This window comes from Strix aluco, chromosome 13, assembly GCF_031877795.1.
Source record: "Strix aluco isolate bStrAlu1 chromosome 13, bStrAlu1.hap1, whole genome shotgun sequence".
Lineage (NCBI taxonomy): Eukaryota > Metazoa > Chordata > Aves > Strigiformes > Strigidae > Strix > Strix aluco.
This window is the reverse complement of record NC_133943.1, coordinates 13267478-13293226: the sequence shown is the minus strand read 5'-3', so window position 1 is coordinate 13293226 and position 25749 is coordinate 13267478. Positions and strand designations below refer to the sequence as shown.

Here is a 25749-nt window from a genome sequence, read left to right as displayed (position 1 = left end):
GTGCTCTGTGACTGAAAATATAAGCAAATATGTGAATTACCATATTTAACTCTCTTGTTCCACTCAACTGCAAAATGCAGCTAAAGAGACCAAGGATTAGCAGAAGTCCACAGAAGTGACTGAACGCTTTGAAAATGCATTTTTGTTTTCTTGCAACAATAAACATTGGAAAGTGGGAGTTGCCAGAAAATGAAGCGGATAGTGAAGTTTTTCTGGTACTGGCTTTTGAGATATTTTTGCTTTGGTTTAGTTTGTTTCGGGTTTTTTTTAACCAACCAAGGAATTCCTCCTGAGCAATGCAAAAAAACAAAATAAGATGTAAGGTTTCATTTTCTCTTTTTACAGCCAGGCGCCTGGAAAGCTACAAAGACTTGGACTTAGATGATGAAGACTTTGCAAAATTTCAACACTTCAGTCTTCCTCCCATGAATACTGAGAGACAAGCCACTTATAAACAGAGGACCATGAAACCTTTAGGGAGGTGCCAGAGTGCTAGGGCTCATTTTCAGGGGCATACAAGGAACAGGTCACTCGGTCGTCGTGACAGCAACCAGTCTCAAGTGGCATTCAGCAGTACCGTTGTGAGTACGAACAGACTGAGCTAACACATTTTAAGCTCTTCTTTCTGTTGCATTTTGTGATGGGAATCCAACAGGTGGACAGGAAAAATCCAAGCCCTGGTGGACCTGAAAGAGGGAAGGGGGAGACATTGGGGTCCTTACTTGGAGTGTGCAGACTACAGTCAGTTAGGTAAGGGTTTGGGAATCTGGGTCCTTGTATCAAAGACTGCAGCAGAAGCTTGGGGGCACTCAAAAACAGTGAGTTTTTGTGATGGTTGCTTGACAGGAGGACGAGACATGAATTTGAGGTCCAACGATTGAGGCTGTGGTTCATAAGAGCAAGACATAGCACAAAGAGGAATGAGCTTTTTGTACTGTTCTGGTATGCTAAAATGCCAGGGAAAATGAGATGGGGATTCTGGGCTGAGGCTGTGTAAGAGAAGCTTACACAGGGAACGTGAGTCTGGGGCCTGGTTTTGCAGAAACAGCAGGTACAGGTCTTCCTGGGAGATGATGGCTGGAAAGACGGTATGGGTTTGAAGTCTGAAGTCAGAAAACCACAAACTACTTCTGCTACTATCACTGCAACATATTGACTGCATTAAACAAAGTTTAGCCACCCCTGCGCCGTGCATGCAATATGCCCAAGCTGCACTCTCCAGAGCAGTTCTGGGATTTTGTTAATGTGTCCAAAGATAAATACTGCATTTTTCAAGAAAAAAAAAAAAAAAGTGTCACTCTATCTGGATAAATCATTTAACCTCTATGACAAATATGAAGATACAGTAAAAATTGAGATACTTAGATATTGCCCAGAGGCTGTCCTCTATGTTGATATCCTTCAAATGATATGTAGTAGTATCTTTCTTTAGCAGCCAAGCCAATTCCCTATTTAAAAAATTGGCATAATAAAATTTTCTGTATCTCTGTGGTTCCTGACCTTTCCTGGAACTTATATCACCTTGTCTGGTGCATTTGTATTTTTCTACAAATCTGGAGCATCTTGAGTACTCTAGCTATACAGACAGTATTATGGGCCTGAATGTATCTCAGTAGTCAACGTTTCTTAAGAAAAATCCATCTTTGAACAATGTGTGAGTGAAGACACAAGGACTGCTATTTAACATGATTAATTTAAGGGTTGCAGAGCCCTTCTGGATTAATAGCTCTGCTAAAATAAAAGCACTGAAGTGTTCAGTGGCAGTCAGTGATTGTCAAACACAATCCTCACTATGAAATTGTGAGACTTGGCTTCTTCAGATCAACAAAATGCAAGAGAAAAAAAAACCTGCTTTACATAATAAACAATGTAAAGTCCAAAGGCCAGTAGTTGGCATTGTACAATTTGTTGTTGTTGGCTTTTTTCTTAATAAACGTCAAGTTTCCAAGGGTTGATGTGCCAGCTGCATGAAAGCTATTCATGAAAACTAGTAGCTACAGGTAATAGTAAAATCGAAGAACTTTGCAGTGCTGAGAAGACATAATTTTTGGGTAAGGGTTAGCACAGCATCTGCTATGAGCACCTGCATGTCAGAACTGTTGCCAGAAAGGCATTTTAAAGCAAGAGTTGTTAACATAATAGTATCCTACAAAATGGAAAGAGTTTAATTTGAAAGTAACTGTGACAAACAAAAGATAATAATTTACAAATGTCAAATTTATATGTGAACAGTTTTTAAAGGAAAATTATCTATGCAGTGATCACAAAATTCACTTACTCTCAATCAGCCTTACATGAATCGGTGATAAGCAGGTTGCATATGGTATTTTAAGTGCATTTGTACAGTGGTAATTGATTCTGCCTGCAAATCACCATGTTTGAACTTTGTCTCAGTATTCTGAGCAGTTCTGCAATTAGGAGGGTCTGCAGCTACAGAATGTATTTCAGCCTGCCTGTTTGTGAGAGTGTTCACTGCTTGACAAGTTTTGATGTTTTGCTGAAATCCGAGAAGCTCTTCTCAATTAACATGTTCATTTCAGTGTGTCTCTGAGATAGAGATGAGGATGATGGGTTTTTCATGGCATTTGATAAAGTTAATTAAACTGGAGCCTGCAGATCCTAGAAGAATAACTAAACAACATTTCTTGTCTTTTCTGGAGTAAAAGTAGCACAGGTGTAATGCAGAGCCTAACTCCTAGGGCTTACCCTCTGGTTTTGCTTCTGCCAATACTTTTGTCCATAGTCTTCATGGTCCATGGCAGTTTGTGGCGCCTCCTTGCATACAATTTATGCAGTTCATTAGAAATGATGAATCCTATGTCCAGCTTCCAAAAATTCAATGGCAAAGTCTATTCAGTGGGAAGGAGCTTGACCGGGTCTTAGGTAATTGAGAAGCAAATTTCTAGCTTATTGTCAGCATTGCTACTCTTACTAAACATAAATACAAAGAGATAGAGATCTACCTATTAATAGTTACACTTGGAAAATTAGAGACTGAGCTGAACAGATCTGTTTGAACACAAATTCCAAAAACTTTCAGTTGAGAATTGCTGCCAAGCCTGTGGTGTTTATATTGATACGGTAAAAATGTGAAATGTGTGTGTAGGTCTTAGGTTTTATGTGGAATGGAAAAGAAAGAACAGTGTAGTCTTTGCTTCAGAGATCTCCTAGTGTATCTGGGAAAGGGAAATGTAGTGAGTGATTTATTCATTCCATAAATATTTATGAGAATTCTGGAAGGTGACAGACATCACAGAATCACACAATGGTTGAGAGGGGAAGGGACAGCCAGTTGCCCAGGATTGTGTCCAGATGGCTTTTTAATATCTTCAAGGATCAAGGCTTCACAGCCTCTCTGGGCAACCTGTGCCAGTGCTCTGTCACCCTCACAGTAAAAAAGTGTTTCCTGATGTTCAGATGGAGCTTTCTCTGTTTCAGTTTGTGCCTATTGCCTCTTGTCCCATCACTGGGCACCACTGAAAAAGCCTGGCTCTGTCCTTTTTGCACCTCCCTTCAGGTATTTATATACATTAATAAGATACTCCTTCAGCCTTCTCTTCTCTGAGCTAAACAGTTGTGGCTCTCTCAACCTTTCCTCATATGAGAGACACTCCAGTACCTGAATCATATTTGTGGCCCTTCATTGGACTCTCTCCAGTGTGACCATGTGTCTCTTGTACTAGGAAGCCCAGAACTGGATGCAGTACTCCAGGTACGGTCTCACCAGTGCTGAGTAGAGGGGTAGAATCACCTCCCTTGTCCTGGCAATACTTTGTCTAATTCAGACCAGGATACCATTAGCCCTCTTTGCTGCAAGGGCACACTGCTGGGTCATGTTCAACTTGGTGTCCACCAGGACCCCCAGGTCCTTTTCTACCAATCTGCTTTTGAGCTGGGTGGCCCCCAGCCTATACTGGTGTCTGGGGTTGTTCCTCCCCAGGTGCAGGACTTTGTACTTCTCCTTGTTGGGCTTCATAAGGTTCCTGTCAGCCTATTTCTCCAGCCTGTTGAGGTCCTCTGGTCTATCAGCCACTCCTCCCGTGTTAAACAGGACCGGATCCAGTATTGATCCCTGGCATACACTGCTTGTCACTGGCCTCCATCTAGACTTTGCACTGCTGATCACCACCCTCTGGACCTGGCCATTCAAGCCAGTTTTCAGTCCACCTCACTGCCTGTTTATCCAGCCCATGCATCAACAGCTTGCCTATGAGGATCTTACAGGGGACAGTGTCAAAGGCCTTACTGAAGTCCAGGTAGAAAGTATCCCCTGCTCATGGACATGTCCGTATCTAAAGTATCTAATGCAATTGGAAAAAGAATGGAGTTACCTGTTATGTCACACCTCCTGTGAAAACAGAAACTGATATTCATCTGCCTGTCTAGCCCTCTGGAGAGACAGCCTTCAACCCAACTAGAGGACACCATCTCATTTTAGGACCTAGAAGATGGCATTGGTCAACTTGCTGGTTTCTTTGAGTACCTCAAAAAGAGACAATGCCAGTATACTTTATTAATTGCTTCCTTGTGGCTGCTGCAACTTCTTAGAGGGAAAAATAAAATAATGTATTATAAAACAACTGAGGTATGGTTGACAGAAGGACTTAAGGGAACTTTAAAAGAATAGGAAAAATACAAAATTATAAGTAAATTTGGAACAAGATAGAGAAATAACATTTACTCTGTCTACTTTTAGGTGTTCTTATGAATTAAGATCGTGACAGCACATTTCCTTCTAGATTTAATAATTCCAATAAATAGTGCCTTGCAATTAGAAGCATTTCATGAAGAATTCAATTGTCCTCAGGTTTTAATTCCATCAAGTAGAAGAAATGTTATCAAATTAATGAGGAAATCTTAAAAACTGAATGGCACTAACCATTTTATAACATTGGCATTTTCACTAACAAAATTGCTAACATTGAGAAGGTGATAAATTTAACTGATCATAATTTCATTTTCTTTTTGTTTGTTTGTTTGTTTTTATATATGTTCAGACTGGTCAATAAACAGACTTCTTTGTCTGATTTTTTTTTATCTCCTGAAGTTCCATAAGACCGGAAATTCAGGTGAGCCCTGTTTTCACTGAATGTGAAAAAGAAAATGAGAAAAACTTTTCTGATAAATATAGATTTTTTTATTATTTTGTTTTTTAAAACCTGTCTCTGAGGCCACAATTGACCTGACAATTTTCTATTTTTCCAGAGGAAAATTTTGAGTTCAGAAAGTTTCTACTGAAGTGGATTACCTACTAGTGCATTGTGATTTTTGACATGAACTAGAGGCAGATATTGGGGATATAGATGCAAATGAAATTGGGTGGGATGATGGGAGAGGCTGAGATCCATGTGTAATAATTTGAGGTTCGTGAGATTCATTCTAATTGTGGCAATGCATGAGGAAATTATATGAATGGTTGAGCAAACATTCAGTGAGTTTCTAAACTTGCATGTTTTGAATTTAATGAAATTCCCAACATAACTGTTTTGACAGTTGTGTCTGCACATATGTGTTCTTTACTGGAATTGTCCAGTCAAGCTATTTGGGGTTGCTGTATGTACAAAGCACAGTATTGGCAACAGACAGAGTTACCCACAGTAACTGTCTGCTGCAGTGCAATATTGTGAAAGGGTTTCTAAAGAATGACAGCTTTAACTTTCCAGCCTGTTACTCCTTTTAAGAGACCTGAGATGATAACTAAAAAATCAGGCTTATTCTCAGTATGTATCAGTATGCTAGAGGAAGGACTGAATCTATACTTAAAACATTTTCCCATATGTGAAACAAAAACGCATGAAAACATTGAGTCAGAGGAACCAGAGCCTCCTGCAGCAGAGAAAGTGTAAAACCTTGTTCCATCTTTGGATTTCAATTGAGCTCTGTTCTGCAAAATGAGCAGTAGATTTATTTGCAATTATTAGGATGATTTAAGAACCGCTATTCACTTTAGCAAGCAGGAATTACAATGCAACATATTCAGCTCAGCACAACACAGCCATGAAGGTGGTTGGTTGACTTCTGTTGCATATTATGGGAACTTAAGAAAACTGTGCCAGATTCAAGGAGGAGAGGGTAATAGCTGAGATGAACTAGAAATCACTTTGGCAGTTCCTTAAAGAAGGCATCCAAAAGTGTTGGCTCACAGGAAGGTGTCTTTTAAATTTGGAAGCTCTTGTTAAATATGGCCCGGAATTAAATCCAAACCAGACTCTTCTAATATGAAATTTCCATTAAAAGTAATACTCCCATAGCCCTACATCAAATTAAATTGTAGGTAAGTGACATTGTTAAGTAGTTTGGCTTGCAAATTTAGGTTTGATTAGGAAGAGTGTGGTAGTAAAATTACAGTAACATTTCAGGAACAAATGAAGTATGTATGTATGTATGTATGTATGTATGTATTTATTTATTTATTTATTTATTGTAAAAACTGAGGAGAGCAGTTCGACACAGCTTCTCTTTCTGGGTGCAAAGCAAAATTACTCTGGGAACAAAAAGTGATACTGCTGTAACCAAGCCATAAGCACAACCTATTCTCAGTTGAAATAACAATGAGTTCCCACACTGAAATAGGAGATCCCAAGTCCACTTTCACCTGGAATGACCTTTAATTCAGTAGTCATCAGTTTCAAAGTTGGGGAATACAGTATAGATTATTTTTGATTTCTAGTAGATCTCACAAGAAATAAAATTCTGAAATCATCTTCTGTTTCAAGATGCATTTCGTTCTAATGATCTAGTTATGCAGCTTTTAGAAATGTACCTTTTTCCCCTAGATGTTAAGTACAAAAGGCATTTACCTTACATAATTCTAGGTGTAAATTCAATAAGAGGCAAGAAGAAGCTATCAAGTTGATAGGTCTTCCTTGAGGACAAGGGTAAATGGGAATAACACTCATTAAGTAATTTCTCTTCCAGGAAAAGGATGTGACTCCCGATAGAAGGCTGCTGAGGCGAGTGAGAGAAGCTGCACTCCAGACTGAAAATCTTTCTCCTTTTATACATATGAAGACTTCCACATCCCTTACTGACTTTTTTCTTGCCCTTGCCATCTGCAATACAGTCCTGGTCTCCACAGCTACTGAACCAAGACAAAGGGTAATCTAAATATATGAGGAAAGTTGATTATGCTTCCATTTAACAACATAGAGCAGTGTTCAGTGAAACCTGATCGGTGAAAAATAGCTTGTTTGGGAGTTCTCCTCTAGTTCTCTTACCTTTTGTGTAATATCTACTGATTCCCTGCCTGTGTATATCCCTTCCTAACATGGCTTTTTATGTTTGATGAATAGCTATGGCCAGTACAGTATCTGCCATTTTTCTTTTGGATTTTATATTATATATACTGTAATAAGTATGTTGAACATAGTGGGTTTTCTCTGATCTCTCAGGCCGTTGACAGAACTACAAGGTGCTTGATTCCATCTTCTGCTTCAGAAGTAGAGATACAAATCACCATCAAATCTGGATGCTAACTCACCCAAGACTCCGCTACTGATTTCCCCCACCACAGTTAAATAGGGTGGAAGAAAAAAAAAAAGTTGCTTTTTTAATTATCGTCATTTAGATACAGAAAAATATATTGAAGGTTTGAAAAGTATCTTGTAGTTCACATTTATTTATTTTTAATTATAGGTTTTCTCATGTTTCTAGGTTACAGTCCCACCACCAATAAAACCATCAGGAATCACCCTGGAGAAGATTCATCAGATATTTCAACGGCTAAAATTAGCAAGCCTTAGCCAGTCTTTTTCATCATCTCAGTCTAGTTCAGACCTAGGTGCTAGCTTCAGTGCAAAAAACACCGAGGAGCATCTTGCTGCATTGGATTGCTGTGACAATGATGACAACTGCTGTGCCAGCGGTAGAGGCGATGAGCTCCAGGGCAAGGGCAGCACAGATATTGGTAGTGCTTCCTTGGATGAGGTTTTTAAATCTGTGACTAGCAGTTCTTTGCCAACAGACTTTTGCTATGAGGCTGAGAGCCCAGATGAGGCAGCACTTGTCTACGCTGCCCAGGCATATAGTTTTACTTTAGTGTCCCGAACTCCTGAACAGGTGACCGTACGGTTGCCACAAGGCACACTCCTGACTTTTGATATTCTCTACACTTTGGGATTTGACTCAGTAAGGAAAAGGATGTCTGTAGTGGTGAGACACCCTCTAACCAAGGAGATTGTTGTCTACACAAAAGGAGCTGACTCTGTTATAATGGACTTGCTGGAAGACTCTGCCAAAGGTAACTAGCCAATGAGCTATTTCTGTCATCTCCTATAAAGAAGCACAAGAGTTTGCAGTACTCTTTTCTGCATGAAATATTTTATCTAGGCATTAGAAGTGTAAAAAAAGAATAAGCTTTCTCTAGTGTTATCCTTGCAGATCAAAACCGAGGTATTTATTTAACCTGAGTAGTGCTTAGAATACAGAATGGGCTAATTAAAATTCACTGACAGCACTAACCCATGTGGACTGTGTGCTTTGCAATAATACTGTCATAAGGGCCTGACCATCGTATTTCAGCTTGTCAGCAAGAGTGCTATAACATTAACAAACAAACAAACAAAAAACCCCAAGTAATGTTATCTTAAAGGAAACAGGGTTCTTTAGCAAGCTTTCAGCTTATGCACTTTTGAGCTTTTGAAGGAATTGTTGTTATACTGGTATCCAGTTTTCTCTAATGCCCACTCTTTTTTAATCTTAGGCCATTAGGTCGGAAATGATCTGTGCTTAAAATACAGAATCTTTTCCTTGTATTTCACAGCTGACATTAGTGCAGAAAAGAGAATGAAAAGAATAAAAGAAAAAACACAGAAGCATCTGGATTACTATGCCCGCGATGGCCTACGAACTCTGTGCATAGCCAAGAAGGTAGGAGGGCATTAGCCTAATATTGTTTACAGTTTTGCTCTGTACATGTCAATAGATTTATTAGAAAAATGTAATGGTTACAATTCTTTCTGCTTCAGAGAACATGCCAGATACAACCCAATCAGATTGTCCCTCTATTTCATTGCTCTGCAGTCTCTTTTTCCTCAATGTGAGTAGATGATGGATTTTTGGTCATCCTCAAACCATTCATTTCTGTTTCTCTTATGTTAACTCTAGCTGACCTTCTCTACAGTGATTCCAATCAAGAAATAAAAAGTCTGCAGAGGAGCCAACCTTTTTCTGTTTTGCTTAGCATTCAGCTTTCAAAAATCTTGCCCTCAGCCTGAGTTAGTACATCTTAGCCTGATACTTTAATACAGAAGTTGTCTATGTGCAACAAATAGGTCATATTCAAGCTCTGGAGAAATGTAGAGCGACCTTTAGAAACTGTGTGTTCTAGTTCAGGGTCCCAACTAAGGGCTGTGTGATCAAGGTTTCTCTAGGTCACGTTTTTAAGTCTCAGCTGTAGGCCATTTATACACAGGAAGGCAGGTTTATTTTTCTCATTACTACTAGTTCTTGCAGTCTTATCTTGGAAAAGCTTGTTATTTTAAAGTACTTTACCAGCCTGGATAGGAGTTAAGTCTCTGTGATCCAGAATGTTGGCATTCTTCTCTTTTTTAAATTTAAAATGAGTTCTGTTTAAATTGCGTTATGCAGGTCTTGAATGAAGATGACTTTCAAAAATGGGCCAATTTTCGTCGGGAGGCAGAAGTTGCAATTGACAACAGAGATGAGCTGTTAATGGAGACAGCGCAGCATCTGGAGACCAAACTCACCTTGCTGGGTAGCTAAAAATAAAAATCGTCATTGCGTGAAGTATCACTTGCTCTCCTGTGATATTCTTGGCAATCAGACAAACAGCTTATACTAATTTATATCAAAAAGTCTTCCTCTGAGGTTTGGAAATCTCAGGGCTAGGGTATACAGTCCAATGACAGTGTCTAAACAAGTTCTTGTACATTCTGAGCAGCAGTAACTTTGAAAGAGTGTACTGAAACTATCATGTGCCAGGAGCAAAGAACATTTACATCAGCTGTTAGTGGCACAGCTGACACAGTAGCTAATGAAGTTCCCATAATTCAATCATGTGTCTGTGTCCTTAGATAAACCTATAAAATCCTGTAAATTAACTACAGTTTTGAGCACAAATTCCAAGGGACTTTTGGTACTTAAACAGTAACTTAAACACATAGGCAATTTTGCTAGTGAATTCCTGCTGTTGTTGCATTGTCGTGTTTGCTTTCTGCACTTTGTAAAAGGATACTTCGTGTTAAAACTTAAATTCAGTGGCACTTGTGCATCATCCATCACTGTTGTATCTAACAACACTATTCTGTTAAATCACAGAGCACTTCAGTGCTTTATTTTCTATTTTGTTTCCAAACATTTTGTTCTTTAGGACTTTGATTTTCGGAGTTGTCTCGGTCTCATTTTTCTGTGAATACAATCTGTGCCCGTACTTCATTATCCTGAATTTCCGTGATTGCAAGCTATTAGCATTATGGCTTCTCATAATCTCTGCAGTGATTTAAAAAATTAGAGTAATAACAGTAAATGCCATAAGCAGAACCACATAAGAAGTAATGTAGATCTTGTCAGAATCTGTTACCTTTGCCAACCATTAAGGCTCTGTGTGCTTTCATACTTTATTTCACAAAAAGTGTTCTTTTAGCTTAAATCATTATCAGTCTTTAATGCATCACAGTTACAACATCTTCAAACTGACCTCTAGTGGAAGAGATAAGAACAGTATTGTAATATTCAGATGGTGACTTACCATCAGGATGAGTGTTGGCATCTGCTTCTAAGTTTGCACATTTTCAAAAAGAAAACACTGTACCATTTCTTCTCCCTTTGATGGGTGAAGGATCTAACTTGACAACAGGAATAGCATTCATTTAAATAGTCAAAGTTCATCTTTTGCTTTGATGGGACTTAATGTATTACTTTAAAAATGCATATGGTGTAATTCCTCTGCCAGTACATTGTCATTTTGGATTATTAAGAAGAAATGAAATGCGTTGTTCTAGCAACGAGTAAAATGAAGAGCCAGAACTTGATTGCTGACACATTCAGATCTTAATCCAAATGCAGAACTTGTGCCTGTGTGTTTATTTGCTGGACAGTACCTTGGCTCAGCTCTTGATAAGTTCAGGATCACAACTGGAAGTCAAAGACCTTTTCTTAAAAAAGAGAATAGCAATGTGGTTTCCAAATGAAAGAAAACTAATTCACTACTTCTTTTCCTGTTTGCCCAGGAGCAACAGGGATTGAAGATCGACTGCAAGATGGAGTGCCTGACACTATTGCGGCTCTTCGAGAAGCTGGTATACAAATCTGGGTGTTGACAGGAGACAAACAGGAAACAGCAGTTAACATTGCATATTCCTGTAAACTGCTGAACCAAAGAGACACTGTCTTCACCATTAACACTGAAAATAAGGTGAGTACAGGGAGATGCACAGAATTTGCTATCTTTCCCTTTCTTTGTTTCTTGCAGCTTGGCACTGCTTTGCTTTAGGCTGCATTCAACACAAAACAGCCAATCAAAAACCCACATAGCAGCATTAGGGCAGAAACTCTTTAGACTCCACGTAACACACATAGTTGTTGATGTGCACAGATACTCCCTAAATTTCCATGGGCAATAAGAAGGTCACAGAGTAGGCAAAGCAAACATACTCCAATATGAGAATAATCACTTCGAGGGCACATCTCTCAGCTCCTGTGACTTACTAAAATACAGTGAAAAATCTGTGGTGCAATCTATAGCTATTCCTGAAACCACCTGAATGGGAGAGAGAAAACAGTCCTAACTTTTGAAGAGGGTAAACGCTATTAAGGATGGTGAAAGTAGAAGGCTTTAGAAAAGCAAGCAGTGGCTTTTGGAGATTGTGAAGCAACATAAGTAGGGTATCAGGAAAACCATGTCTTGCCTTTGGCAAACGGAATGTGCACTGTGCACAGCCTAGCATCTCATCCCTCCAGGCATCCTGGTGGGATAGATTGCTTTGTGAGATGGACTTAGGGGAGAGCAAGTTCAAGCATTATGGTTAAACCAGACTCGTTTGCTAAGGAGAGGTCAGCCCTGATCATTTCTAACACCCAAAAGCAGGGTCCAAAATACCAGCTGTGATGTCCTTTTTTATTTTCTTGCAAGTGACCTCTTACTCCCTGTACAGCTCTGGATGCCCCTGAGCTGCCCCAGGCAGCAGCTGCTGCCCTTCTCCCAGTGTGCTGCTCTGTCCTTTTTATGGAGTGACCACCTGTGGCCTGTACTCAGCAGCGACAGGGGTTAGCCTGACACAAGCCTTGCTGTGGGTAGACAGGAGGTTGAGGAGGGAAGACAGGGCTTCTTTCTGTGACTAGGCAAGTCGCTGGTCTTGGCTGCCTGTTTTTCTCCCCACAGAAGGAGAGTTACTGATACTAGCTTGCCTTCTCTATAAAGCTATTGTGATGATTAATTAAATCTAGTTAAAATACTATTTTTCTTGCAATAGGCAGTTGTATAAAGCAGTTAGGTGGCCTACTTTCTAACTGCTTTTGTCTGCAGTTAGTAGCTCTCCAAACAAGAATGAAATCCTATGCAAGTGTCTCTCTCTTTTAATGTCACAGAAGTAGGGAAACATGCAAAGATGATATGGAATTTGACACGGAATACATTCCTTGCTTCAATGTGTAATTTCATTTGATACGCATATCTGCTTTAACGGAAGGCAAAATTAATATATTTAGGATGGAAATTAGAAGATGGTTTCTGTCAGAGAAGTGATGCTGCAGGCAGGACCACCCTGGCTCCAGGAAACACAGGCACATGCACTTACCCACAGCACCCTATATGGCCCTCGACCCAGGCTTGGATGCAAGCTGTGCACATATGGGTGCTTGTGTGAATACATGTGGTTCAGTGGGCACTAGAGTTTCTCCACAATAAGATTTAGTTCCTTCCCTTTCAAAATGAAGCCAAGAACACTGATTCTGAAAGAGTCTCCCAATGACAGCAGCAGGGAAAAACAAATAATACATACAAAGCATTTCACCCATTAATTTTGCCAAAATTAACCCTTGACTGCCTTCAGTGGGAAGGGATTCTGTTTACCCCCTGAGCCCAGCAGCTTATTCAAACACAGAAAATTAAATATCTTCCAGGCAGAAGCAACACAAATAGGTAGTTGGGGGAATTATTTAAAAAGACAAGCCAAGGCAAACCAGGAATTTCCACTACAGTTTTTGGATTGTTCACAGAAAGATGATGCTTCTTCAATATTTTTTAGAGGTTTTAAGTGTGCAGGATATATGCAGCTTTTTATTAGATGTCAGAGGTACATTTGATTCCAGAACCTCCCACTTAAGTGTAATTTAAATCTTGCAAACATCCTACACATGTACCTTATGCAACATAAAGTGAAAATAACATTTTAGAACTGAATCATCACTCAATAAAGCTGACAGAAAAGGTAGAAAAGGGAGTGATTAGCTCCTCAGGTATTCAGTGCCATGCCACAGAAGGAGGACTTTTAGTACTAACAGGCAGCACAATAACTTCCAGATCATTCTGGGTTTTCTCTGATAGTGATGTGCGAATTTAGATCTGTATGGGAGAGGTAAAAGCACCCCCCTTAAATCTGTGTGTATTTGATATTAAGTCAATTCCAGTTGTTTGCACCTAAGAGGGAACTTCAGTCCAAAATGAGGCAGATTTGCTAAGAAGGACAGAGTTTGTGTTTGAGGCACAGTGCTGGGCAATATGAAGCTTTATTTCTGTCCCTAACTGTGACACACACCTAATTTGCACCCTAGAAAAGGCCAAACTGTCAAAGTTACTGGGTAATTTTGAAAATAAGAATGTGTTGTTTCTCTACTGCAGTTTATTTCTGAGGGAAGCAAATGCTACAATATCTCATTCATGTCAGAACTAGATTTTTTAAAATCTCCTTTAGAAGAAAAGGATTTTTTAAAAATTTCTGAACTCTCAGCATTGCAAGTACAAATATGTCCTCCTGATGTGAAGATTATTTTCTTTTCTTTTAAAATAATTCCTTACACAGTTAACTAGCTGATAAGATGCACAGTGTTTTCACTGAAGGATTCAATGACGTCACTGAAATAATCTCCAATCTGATGAATCTCAGTGTGTTTCTCAGTTTTCCCTAATGTTTATCTGATAGGCTTAAACCCACTGGCATAATTATACAAACATACACTTTGTAAGGCGCTGTGCTGTAAAGGGAGATGGAGATAACTATTTCTAGAACCACTTCTATTTTCTCACAGGAAACTTGTGAATCTCTCTTGAATTTAACCTTGGAAGAGGTGAGGAAGAATTACGAGGTTGAAAAACCACAGAGGAAGTTTTTTGGCATTATCCCTACATCCTTCTCAGCCTCTGAGGCTCCCAGTGCTGAGTTCGGACTGGTGATCGATGGACGGACGCTGAACGTCATCTTCCAGGGGGGCCTGGAGGAGCAGTTCCTGGCGCTGACGAAGCACTGCCGCTCGGTGCTGTGCTGCCGTTCCACCCCTCTTCAGAAGAGCATGGTGGTCAAGCTCATCCGGAGGAAGCTTAAAGTGATGACCCTGTCAATAGGTACCTCCATTCTGAATCTCACAGGAGAAAGGGGGAAGGAGGTTCTTTATTTATGAGTTACGGAAATGTATGGAATATATTGTATGAGCTATTTCTTGTGCCTTAGATAGATAGTGGGAAAATAGCACTGAATACTCCTTCCTGATTAAAAACCACATGAAAGTCCTTCTTCAGCTTTCACTGAGCAGATCTGGCCTCCATTTAAACAAGATGAAGGCACTCCAAATTCAGAATCTCCCAGCAGTCCCTTTCATGCACACTGGTACAAACGTACGTACACATTCCCTTCAGAATGCCCTTGCTTTGGGTGTGGAAAGAAGTCAATAGAAGTCACTGTTTTGTCTTTTCATAAAGCCCTTTTTCTGTCAGATTTTCCCAACTGGTGAAAACGGAGTTATCCCCAGAGTGGTATTAAGCACTGCCTCGCTTGCTTTTTACCTCCAAATAATGTGAAATGCTTTGAGTTTCCTGCTCTACTTTTGTTAAGTGACCCCACTAAAATCCTTGCAGAATTGATTTTTATGACTTAAAACTAAAAAATATACCTCTGTGGACCAGAGAAGGAAGAGTCTGATGTATTTTTAAATTTTTTGCTTTGCCTTAGAGTTCAAAATATAAGCTTTCAGCCTTCTGCTTCATTGATTTTGCTTTACCAGCTAACCTAGTTCACAGTCTCCACATCGCAGGCAACAACCATGGCTGGTCTTTCCATAGAAATTTGGTTATGTATGCAGTAAGCTGAAATGAGCAGAATAAGTCCTGAAATTGGCTTGTTACATTGTTGACTACAATCAAATTTATCATATAATTTGGAGAGTTCAGTGAAGTAGGGTGCTGCAAAGCATGTCACTGAGCATATGGAGTTCACCAAGCAGAAACATACAAAACAATGCAGATGTAGATGGTGTTGGGGTGGCCATGCCACCACCCAGCTGGCCTCAATGTCAGGCTTAGCTCTGGTGGATACAGATCTCCTGGGAAGGAGAATGTTCTAACCAAGATCAGAGCCTAGAGGTCATGACTGCTAGATGCTGAGTATCAGTTACCCTAATTAAGATGCATGGTAGTACAGAATAGCCTTTGTTTATCAGCATAGCTAGGGCGTTTTTCTTGTTCTGATATAGCCATTTTGTATCAAGCACCCTTTCTTGCACCTTTATTGTTCCCTCCTGTCTTCCCATTCTAGGTGATGGTGCAAATGATGTAAGTATGATTCAAGCAGCTGATGTTGGAATTGGAATATCTGGCCAAGAAGGCATGCAGGTATCTCTTCAATTTATTTCCTTTCCTCTTTTGTCACATGGTCTCTTGCTGCTTAATAAGTTTCATAGCAGCCCTATACTCTTGAGTGTCATCTTAATGATGCAAGTTGGCATCATTATTGTTGTAAATTAATATGCAATTTGTAATTATGGGTCCAGCCAAAAAAGAGTGTTTTGAGCCAACAATTAGCATGCATGAACAAACATGTGTTTGCTCATAAGCATGGAAAATTAGCAGATGCCTGTCCAGTGTTAGGTTAGCATCTGGTTTCTGAATCATCTCTGCTATAGCATTTCCAGGTTTTGTTGATTCCCTTTCAGTGTTTTCTGCCCCAGATTCTTTCCCACACATCCCCCTTCCTCATTCTCCTAAGATGGACAGTTCTGCAGAGATAGAAAATTCCAACTATTTTCTCAAGGGTGTTTTTTTTCTATAATATTCAATATTAGGGAATCATTTCAATGTCCGTGTTCAAATTTCATCATATTGGGTGGGAAAAAGATATGTTGCAAATTATCTTCTGTTCTTTTTACCAAAGGCTGTGATGGCTAGTGACTTTGCAATATCCCGATTTAAGCATCTGAAAAAACTGCTTCTTGTCCATGGACATTGGTGTTACGCTCGCCTGGCAAAGATGGTGATTTACTTTTTCTACAAAAATGTGGTAAGATTATTAAAATTCTGGAAGCTTTCATCCTAGCAAGGATTAAGCCCAGGGCTGGGGGCTTTTCTTGGTTTACTTTTGTTTTTTGCAGGTTATACTGTCTTACTTTTTATGAAGCTACAGTTCCTGCTTCTTCACTTTGCAAGTTTATAGTACGCTACCTCCTTCTCAGTAATGTGCTGTATAAAGCATTGAGGAAAATATGGGTTCTAAATATATTTTGAAATAGCATTATTCCAGAGGGAAAAAGGACTCAAGGCTTAGTAACTTTTATATGGTAGTTCAAGAAACTTTATTAATAATACCCATGAGCCTCAAAATAAAATTTGCATAAGGAAGCACAGATTATTAGTGCTAGAATATAGAAGATGACTCTGCATTAAGAATTGGTTGCCTGTGAAACCTCTGAATTTTTGCATTTAATTTGATAGGAACCACTTGCAAGTAATGATGCGGTCATAACTGGCATTTTTATTAAAAATCTAATGTATATGCAAATGAGCAGTGCATTGAAGAATAGTGTAAAGTGGAAAAACCTGATAGTCATACAGTTTCTACAAGACTGTGCAAACAAGTCCATTTGACCTGAAATACACTCTGAGCATGAAAGACTACTTAGAATTCAAAGCATTTGTTGGGGTTTTTTTAATAATTTTGAATATGAATTACTTATCACTGTTAAAATTTGTAGTGGAAATGGAGACTTTTTTTTTTCTTGATTGGGCATCCTTTTAGAGTTCAAAGGATATATATTTGCAATGTGAAATAGCTCTCCAGACTGGGATGCTGCTGTGCTATTATCTCCCGCTACCATTAGGGAGCAGGAGGCCTTTGATTCCACATGGGCAACCAGTTTGTAAAAGGATTTTAAAATCTGGTGCTCAGAGCTGTGAACAGTTTACTTAATTATTCTCTGATATTTTCTTAAGGAAATGTAATGGCTTTAAAAAAGCTGTATCACAGTGGATCAGCGTGGAGTAGATATGGGAGTAGATATTCCTTAAGATATGGAATCTTATGGAATAAAGTGCAGAGCTGTCTACTGATGGTACCTTTAACCAAAATAATGTATTCTTGGGAGGCTGTTAATAACCGATATACTACATAAACCTCATAGGTGGAAATATGAGAGACACAGACAATGTATGAATTGCAAATTAAAGGCTTCAGAACAGCTGTAATAGTAGGGAACAACACGGAGAAAGGAAGAGGACATAAAGGAGAGGCCACAGGAAAGGTGCAGCTTCACGACTCCCACAATCCAAAGAGAAATGAAATCACATCAGCATGAAGGATGTGCTTCTGCACAGGTGGGGAGCCACACTTCAGCTTGTAACAGGATGTTGTGTTTGTGTTTGCCTCTCCACAGAGCTACGTCAACCTGCTCTTCTGGTACCAGTTCTTCTGTGGGTTCTCAGGCAGCACAATGATAGATTACTGGCAGATGATTTTTTTCAATCTCTTCTTCACCTCAATGCCCCCTCTTCTCTTTGGAGTCCTGGATAAGGATGTTTCTGCAGAAACACTTCTTAGTTTGCCCGAATTGTACAAGAATGGACAAAATTCAGAGGTATGTCTTGGTTGCTGAAATAACTGCTTGATAAGCCAAAGGACCACAGATTTCTTGGTTTCGTGAGGAAGGAAGGAAGAGTTTAGACTTACTTGGAACCAAATAATCCATTTATGGTTTCCAGTTTACTGATGTGCACTAAAAGAAGGTATAATGGTAGCTGTCAGAAGAACTGGTAAGGAACATATGGTTGAAGTTGCTTCCTGGAAGTGAAGCTGGGTGCTTGGTCATAGTTGGAAGATGTATATGGGAAGGTTTATTCTGCCATTAAATATATGGAGCAATTCAGTTTGGTACCAGCATGCTGCATGATAATAAGTAGAGTGATGTGCTAGCGAATCAGCTCTGAGTTTGATGTTTCTGATCTGAAGAGAGATGACAGAGGAAATATGTGTGTGTACATGTATTTGTACACATCACATATATAGACGATTTCTTAGTGTAAGGCATCGGGAGAAATAAAGGAATCGGGATGAGAAATGTAACAAATGAGGGTAAAATAGTTTAGCTGGTCCCTGATTAAACTCTGCTTAGATTTGGTGCTTCGAACAGTCTCAGCCTACTCTTTAAGAAAAGCTTGTTAAAAAGATTACAGCAAAAATGACAAGAAAACACAAACCCTTAAATCAATAAACAACCCGACATTTCTACTCTCAGGTTCAGAAATACACCTGTTAATACATAAAGGATTTTGTCACAGTTTGGTATCTAGGCTGTTCCAGGCATTAACTGTTTCATTTATTTACTTCTTTTATTTCAGTAGTCGGTATTGGTAACCCTCAGAAAATATGCATGAAATATGTTATGTTTTTACCTCAGTTTGCCTGTCAGGTTTAGGAACCAGGCTGATCTCTGTATGTTTGCGAGGACCATACATACCAGGTTTTGCATATGCATACAGTACAGTAGCACTTATTCCCAAACTGCCTTAACATTTTTAACAGGAAATTATGAAAATGTTAATAAGCAAAATTTTAAGTGACCTTAGTTTTAAATCACAAAGTCGCAGCGTACTTAGGAATTCTTCTCTTTCCTTCTCTTTCTCTTAATACCTACTTTCATTATCCTGGACTTTTTAGCAGTGATTTTTAGCACTGATGAACACTGGTGGTCCACATCATGTTTAATGATGTTTTGAAAAACCTATGCAAGGGAGTGCAGAATCTGAGGATTCTCTACAGGACTTTCCATCCCTTTTCTTATAAGCTATTGGACTTCACATATGTGTGAAATATATGTTCTTTACTATTTTGAAGAGATTATTCTTGTTGCTTTGGCATTTTGTTTACCCTGACACAACAGGAGTCCAGCCTTCTGTCACTCCAATAATGCATCCCACTCCACAGGAGCTGTGGCCCCACAGGTTGCTAGATAAGTTTGAATATGACAAATAGTCAAAGTAAAATGGCACAAAATAGATGTTTCAATGGAAGAAACCTTAACAGAAAGGATTTTTGACCAATTCTATAGCTCTAGGAAGAGCTTTGTGTGAAAAAGAATTTGAGGAATGGGGTCCTTTGGGGAGGGAAGGGGCATTCATGACATTCAGACCCTTAGTTGATTGACTGATCTTCCTAAGGTCTGTCTTTAGTTAATGCAGAGAAAATGCCTGGTCAGAGATAAACCTTTGGTCAAAATCAGCTGCTCAGGAGGCATTTACTCATGAAGAGTCAGACCAGTTAGCTATAAACAGTAGTCTGAATGGAAGAAAACAGACAGCAATCATGTCTGCAGGACAGACTAGAGATGTGTGTCCCATCATAATGACTGTTATCTATAAACTCCTGCAGATATACAAGCTGTCAACTTTTATTATTACAATGTTGGATGCCTTCTATCAGAGCCTCATTTGCTTCTTTGTCCCCTATTTGGTAAGTACCATCTTCATTAATATTCTCGTTCTCCTATCCTCCTTAAAAAATAGAAAAATTCACTTCTGAATAGTCAGGGTTCATCACACTCTATCTGCTTGTTTTCTAGACATACAAGGACTCTGACATAGATGTGTTTTCCTTTGGAAACCCCATCAATACCATCTCCCTCCTGACCATTCTCTTGCACCAGGCTCTAGAAATGAAAACGTGGGTATGTGTTTGACCTGTCGTGTTCACGTGACTATTTTTCTTTTGTGAACATAGCATACTGTGTAGACATGGCATTGTCTCTCGGAGTCATTTACCTGAATTCTGGGTCACAAAAAGTAAGTAAAGATGCACTCAGATTTCACAATGTGTCAGATTTGATTATTAGCCTCAGGATAATACCTTGTGCACAGTGACAGACTTTGTTTCTACTGTGCCTTTCAACAGAACAGAACACAATTTTTACATACTTCAATATATGAGAACATATTTCTTAAAGAACTGTATTCACTGTCACTGTTGTTTTGCAAGTTAATTTCTCCTACTGCACTTTTCAGTAGCATGGACTATTGGATACGTTCTTTCTGACGTGTCTTTGTATCCTCCTGTCTTACACCAAGACTCAGGGTCTTACAAGCATCACTTTCATTTCGTGCAATTCTGCTTACAGACCCTGTTCCACTTGGTAACGATGGTTGGCAGTGTGGTGTTTTACTTCGTCTTCTCTCTGATCTACAATGCCACCTGCGTGGTCTGCAACCCTCCCACCAACCCTTACTGGATTATGGAGAGACAGCTTTCAGACCCCACCTTCTATTTACTGTGTCTTATTACCCCAGTCATCGCACTCTTGCCAAGGTTTGAATGATGCACAGTGTTCCTCTCAATTTTTATTTTGTGGATTTGTAGGCATTTGAGTGAAATAACAATAATGATGTGGTAATGATGTTGGGCACATGTGTTGCACAGGGCTAAGTGATCAGTGTGGAAGTCAGATGTCTGGATTCAACTTTCCAGTTCATGAACCTTTAATTTATTCAGCTATATAACCCTAGATAAGTCACTGTATATCTACTGCTTTTGTTTTCCCATCAGGAAAACCTTTATTTCTGGGGTACTTCAAAGTTTACAAGTACAAATCTGCTACATAATTGCTCACTATCATAAACACAAGATCAAGACTAGAAAGCAGGTCTTTGAAATATTCCTATGTGCTTTGAGAGTTACAAAATGTATTCTGTTTGTTAAGTGTATTACAGTGCATTACTAAGCCAAATTTAAGAACATGTTTCTATATGAAATAATTTTCTGCATCCAGAATTTTAGTTTCACTCTGTGCAACAAATCAGGTATGTTAAAGATAGCTTTAACTGAGGCTGAATAATATTTGGAGAGGGATAATTATTTTGATAGGTTGCTGAAAAACTGGTTTGAAAAACATAATGATTCTGTTCCCGTATACGTATATTGTAACCTTACTACTTTTGGTGCTTAATACCTTAATGATTCTTTAAGCAGATATGCTTTGTCTGAGTTGCACCACTTATTTAAAAATCTTTATTTGTGCTTGGACAATGAAAGAAATGGGTTTGTTTGACTATCTTGCTAGTCTCTTTCTCATCCTAATTGTCATGAAGTAGTGCAGCACACTAGTATTGCAAGAATCAGGAAAATATCCTTAGTATCTGATTTTGTAAGTCCTTTAAGCCATTAGAATCTGAGCCTTAACTTTGTCTAAAAAAGGATCCTTTCAAGATTAGACTATATTTTTCTTCAAATTATTATTATTATTTCCCCATTTGAGTTGAGATGCTCTTGTGATTTCATGTTATATTATATAACTTCAGGTCAGGATAAACAACACACAGTTCAGTAAGGTCTCATGTCTCCTAGGCAGGGCATCCTTTCCCAGGCTGTTTTGCTCCTGTGTGATTTTTGTTTTCCTATCAGCCTTCATTCGCAGTGTCATTTTTAACTCTGAGCTTTCTACCGAGAGCTACATCAAACATGTGGTTAGAGAACTCATATCTCCATCTTGGGAATTCAGCAAGGTTATTGTTGCTGCCTCAGCAGGATACTGAGCTTAAAGATTTGTATCTTGATATCTTCAGGGTTGGAGAACTGCTGTTCCTTCATGTACATACCCCAGATTATCTTCTGCAGAGTCCTCAGTTCACAGAATATCCATCCCCCAGTATCTACTACAATTTAGCTGCATCAGCATATCACAGCAGTGGTGAAACCACCCGTTGTTAAAATGCACTTAATTTTAAGTTTCAGTTGGTTCATCTCACCACGTTGCCTGCTCCCTATCTCCTTCAGAAACCAGTTGGGTCCTTGAGATTCTGGTTTCTTTCTAAGAAGCTTTGTTAAAATCCTTGCTCTCCTCAGTTCTTCCTTTTGCTACTGCCTTCTGTGCTAGCTGACATTTCTGAGACACTGCAGGCACTCGGGGGGCGCTTGCCCGTGCCCTGCCTGCATGCAAGCTTTTCCTGGAGCATGTCTGGCAGTACTTTGCAGTGCATCCTCTGTGCATCTGCACCTCAGAACTGCCTCTGAACTTTGTTTTGGGACACAAACTGCACAGTGTTAGGTACTAAAACCCTCTAATCTGAGAAGAAGAAAGAGATCTGAATTTCATGTTCATTCATTGGCAAGGGAAGGCACTGTGTCTTTTGGAGGGTTTCAATATACGAACCAGATATATTTCTCCAGCTGTGGGAGGCAGACTGCAGTCTGCCAGGAAGCCCTGCAGAGCCCCAACAGGTAATTGAGTCTCGCACCCTGCAGGGCTGTGGGAAGGGCAGGAGCAAGTGAAAGCAGTTCACGGGATGAAAGACACAGTTCTCCTTCCCTTCTCTGTCCTCCTGTCTGGTCCACTGGCAACTTGCACAGAACATACAGAGGGCGACTTGAGGGGAAAGACAAAGGACACTATGATCCACACCAGATCTACACAAATGGATCCCAGCTCTCTGTAGTTGTGCTCTTAGCTGCCCAACCATAACCAGCAACTGCACAGTTCCCAATCCTGAGATGCTATGGGATTGACCAGCCTGAGCACAGGCATAGCAAATACGTGTTTATCCATTCCTACTTGTGCAGATAGGCCTGAGAAACCCATTGCCTTAAAAGACCTCTGTACACAGTCTAGCTTGTTAGCCTTTTTAATCTCGTTATACTTATTTATGCATACATTTAGCAGCAGGATGTGAAGATGACAGCTTTCTTAATGCAATTTCAAAGAGTCCCCATGTTTGTTTTAAAATGCATATTGAGGCCATCTATGTAAAGGTCAAATCCTATTAGAAAGATGCTTTGAAAGAGACTTTGGTTTCCAGACAAAACAGACATGACATGGAGAGAGGGTGTGTGCTCTCTCACTGCACACAATATATAGTTATATAAGTTCTCTGTCCTGCAAAGGGCAGGTAGGACTTTTTTTTTTTTTTTCTGCTTCCTGAGCAAATCCACATGCTGAGGTTTTGTAATTTCTGGTTTTATGTTACCTATCATATTAAGATCCCTTCTTTAGCCTGTTTTAGCAGTATAAATACAGTCTCAATCTCCTCAAATACTGCATCTCTTGGTGAACTTCTGTGTATCTTTCTTGCACTGTTCAGCATTCAAGTAGGTCTATTATAATTTATTTAGTATTTATATGCATGTAGTTGACTCTGTACAGGTCAAGATAAGTATAGTTACATGTTGCATTAAGATCCAGAAGTCAACTTTCATCTACCAGGTATAAGGTGTCTACCAGATGCCTATAGAGCAATGGAAAATTAGCAACAGGATTTGTGTTATGTGATGCAGATTATGAAAGGAACCCCCTGGTAAGACAATTCATTCTCTTCCTCTTTCATCAGGTTCTTCATTTTTGCTCTGCGAGGAACCTTTGGAGCATCTCTGATTCTGAAAGCACAGCAACTAGATAAACTTCCCAAAGGGCAACAGGATCTTGAAATCCAGAAATTGAGATCAAGAAAACAAACTACCTCTGGTGCAGCTGTAGCATCACCTGCATCTAATGATGACCTTGACCAAAACATCAGCCACTTATGTGTGTCACCATTTTTACATCCAGCAGCAGCAGCTGTCTCTCATGGGGACACAGAAACTCAGGGACTTTCCACCTCTGATGTGAATCCTCTCAGGAAACAGACACCTGAAGAAGGCTACTGTTTCTTTAATAGGTGGGCAGAGGAAGAATCTACTGCTACAGACTCTTCAGCAGGACCTTTCTCTGGCCATTACCCCCTTGTACCCAGCAGGGTAACAAATCCTGGACAGAACAGTGGCAAACTGACTAAAAATAATGCTAACAATTTTAACCATGGAAGCCATCGGCAATCTGTGAGTGCAGTGACACTCTGAAGAACATTCAGAAATGGGATCCACAGCCCATGTGGAAAAGGATACCATAGGGAAAATAAAAAGTCTATTTATACTTAACCATGATGCTCCCTACAAAAGGAGAGAGGCACGTGGAGTAGTGCAATAATATCTCTAATATGCAACTTTTCCTATGTGCATATATAGTTTCGGTTTGTCATTACATGACTTCTTGATCTTCCTGGTTCTGTCTCATTAGAGGAATGTTACATGAGCATCACACAGTTGCTGAGAAACATACACTTACTTTCTTTCACCAAGGAATATTTTTCTTTCACACTAATAGGGAATAATTGTACTAGTGATGTTTCAATGTTATTATGCTATTGAGGTAATAGAGAGAGAATCCATTCTATATTAACCTAAGTCTTAGAGCAACACATCCCACTCTAGCTTTTACTATCAAAGTCTTAAAAAGAACTTACTAACTTAAAAATTACAGTTTTGCCTGGAAAATGTGTCATCTCCTGGTACTAAAGGTATTTGCAGAATAACAGCATCAGAAAGATACTAGAGAATGTTCTGGTTTTTAATATATGGACTTCATACATATAGAAATATCAGGTCTATAATCTGTTTTCCCTGAACAGTAAGCTCAGTATTTTTATGCAGGCAGTGGTTTGACCTGATACTGTTAAGAAAAGGAGAAATGAGTTTATAAAGTAGAAGAATGCAAATACTGAACTCCAAGAACTGACAGGATAACTCAGGGATAAGTGGAATCTACTTCTTCATACCTACAAAAGTAGACAGATATAACAAGTCAAATTCAAGGATTTATGTTCTGGAATTCTAAAGTTGTCCCTGCTTTTTCATCTAGAAATTCAGTTTCTTCCTTCCATTTTCTATATTATTATGTAGTGTTGCTGCATTCAGTCAAGTATAAATCATGCTCCTCCCTAAATTGGTTACATTCAGTAGTTGATGGAGATTTCAATAACAGAAATTTTGACAAGCAATATATGAAGGTCACTAATCACATTGCAGTAAGTACATGGTGTAGAATGACCAAAATATGCATAATACATTCATCCTTTTCGGTATCTCAGGGCAACAAGATGCAGAAAAAAAAAAAACCAAACATAAAATGTCAGCATCATCACTACCTATTGCAATGCAATGAAAGGTGACTTTGGTATTTCTTATAGAAATGTTGACTAGTAAGACCGTTTCCCAACTTTTTCTTCACAATGTGGGGTAAAATCATAACTATGTTTTAAATTCAAGCAATCTGTACTTTTGTGAATCTACCACTGGTTCTGATTTAAGTAGGTTTTTAGCTTTTTTTATACATGCTATATTAATCTAGCTATTTACTACTTATCACAACGTGTGATCTGTTTAATAACCTATTTAGCAAATGCTAATTTAACTTCTGTGTGTTATAATAATTACTGTAACTAGAGTCTTCAATATGTTACTTTAAAGTAACCAAAAAACCCATAAAATTGAGTAGCATACCTGCCACTGGGATTTC

The 25749-nt window shown here is 39.1% G+C and overlaps 1 protein-coding gene across 1 annotated transcript in view; it reads left to right on the top strand.

Annotated features, from left to right (window-relative positions):
* ATP10B (ATPase phospholipid transporting 10B (putative)) overlaps window positions 1–24688 on the top strand; it is a 50272-nt gene extending 25584 nt beyond the window's left edge. The window contains exons 8-21 of the mRNA XM_074838190.1: window positions 346–581; window positions 6919–7098; window positions 7654–8239; window positions 8762–8868; window positions 9589–9715; window positions 11190–11374; window positions 14206–14518; window positions 15705–15781; window positions 16320–16445; window positions 17815–18015; window positions 19806–19886; window positions 19996–20100; window positions 20548–20735; window positions 23747–24688. Of these exons, the coding sequence (XP_074694291.1) occupies window positions 346–581; window positions 6919–7098; window positions 7654–8239; window positions 8762–8868; window positions 9589–9715; window positions 11190–11374; window positions 14206–14518; window positions 15705–15781; window positions 16320–16445; window positions 17815–18015; window positions 19806–19886; window positions 19996–20100; window positions 20548–20735; window positions 23747–24254 (3020 nt within the window). The 3' untranslated portion in view covers window positions 24255–24688. The remainder of the gene's footprint in view (window positions 1–345; window positions 582–6918; window positions 7099–7653; window positions 8240–8761; window positions 8869–9588; window positions 9716–11189; window positions 11375–14205; window positions 14519–15704; window positions 15782–16319; window positions 16446–17814; window positions 18016–19805; window positions 19887–19995; window positions 20101–20547; window positions 20736–23746) is intronic.
* The last annotated feature ends 1061 nt before the right edge of the window (window positions 24689–25749 follow it).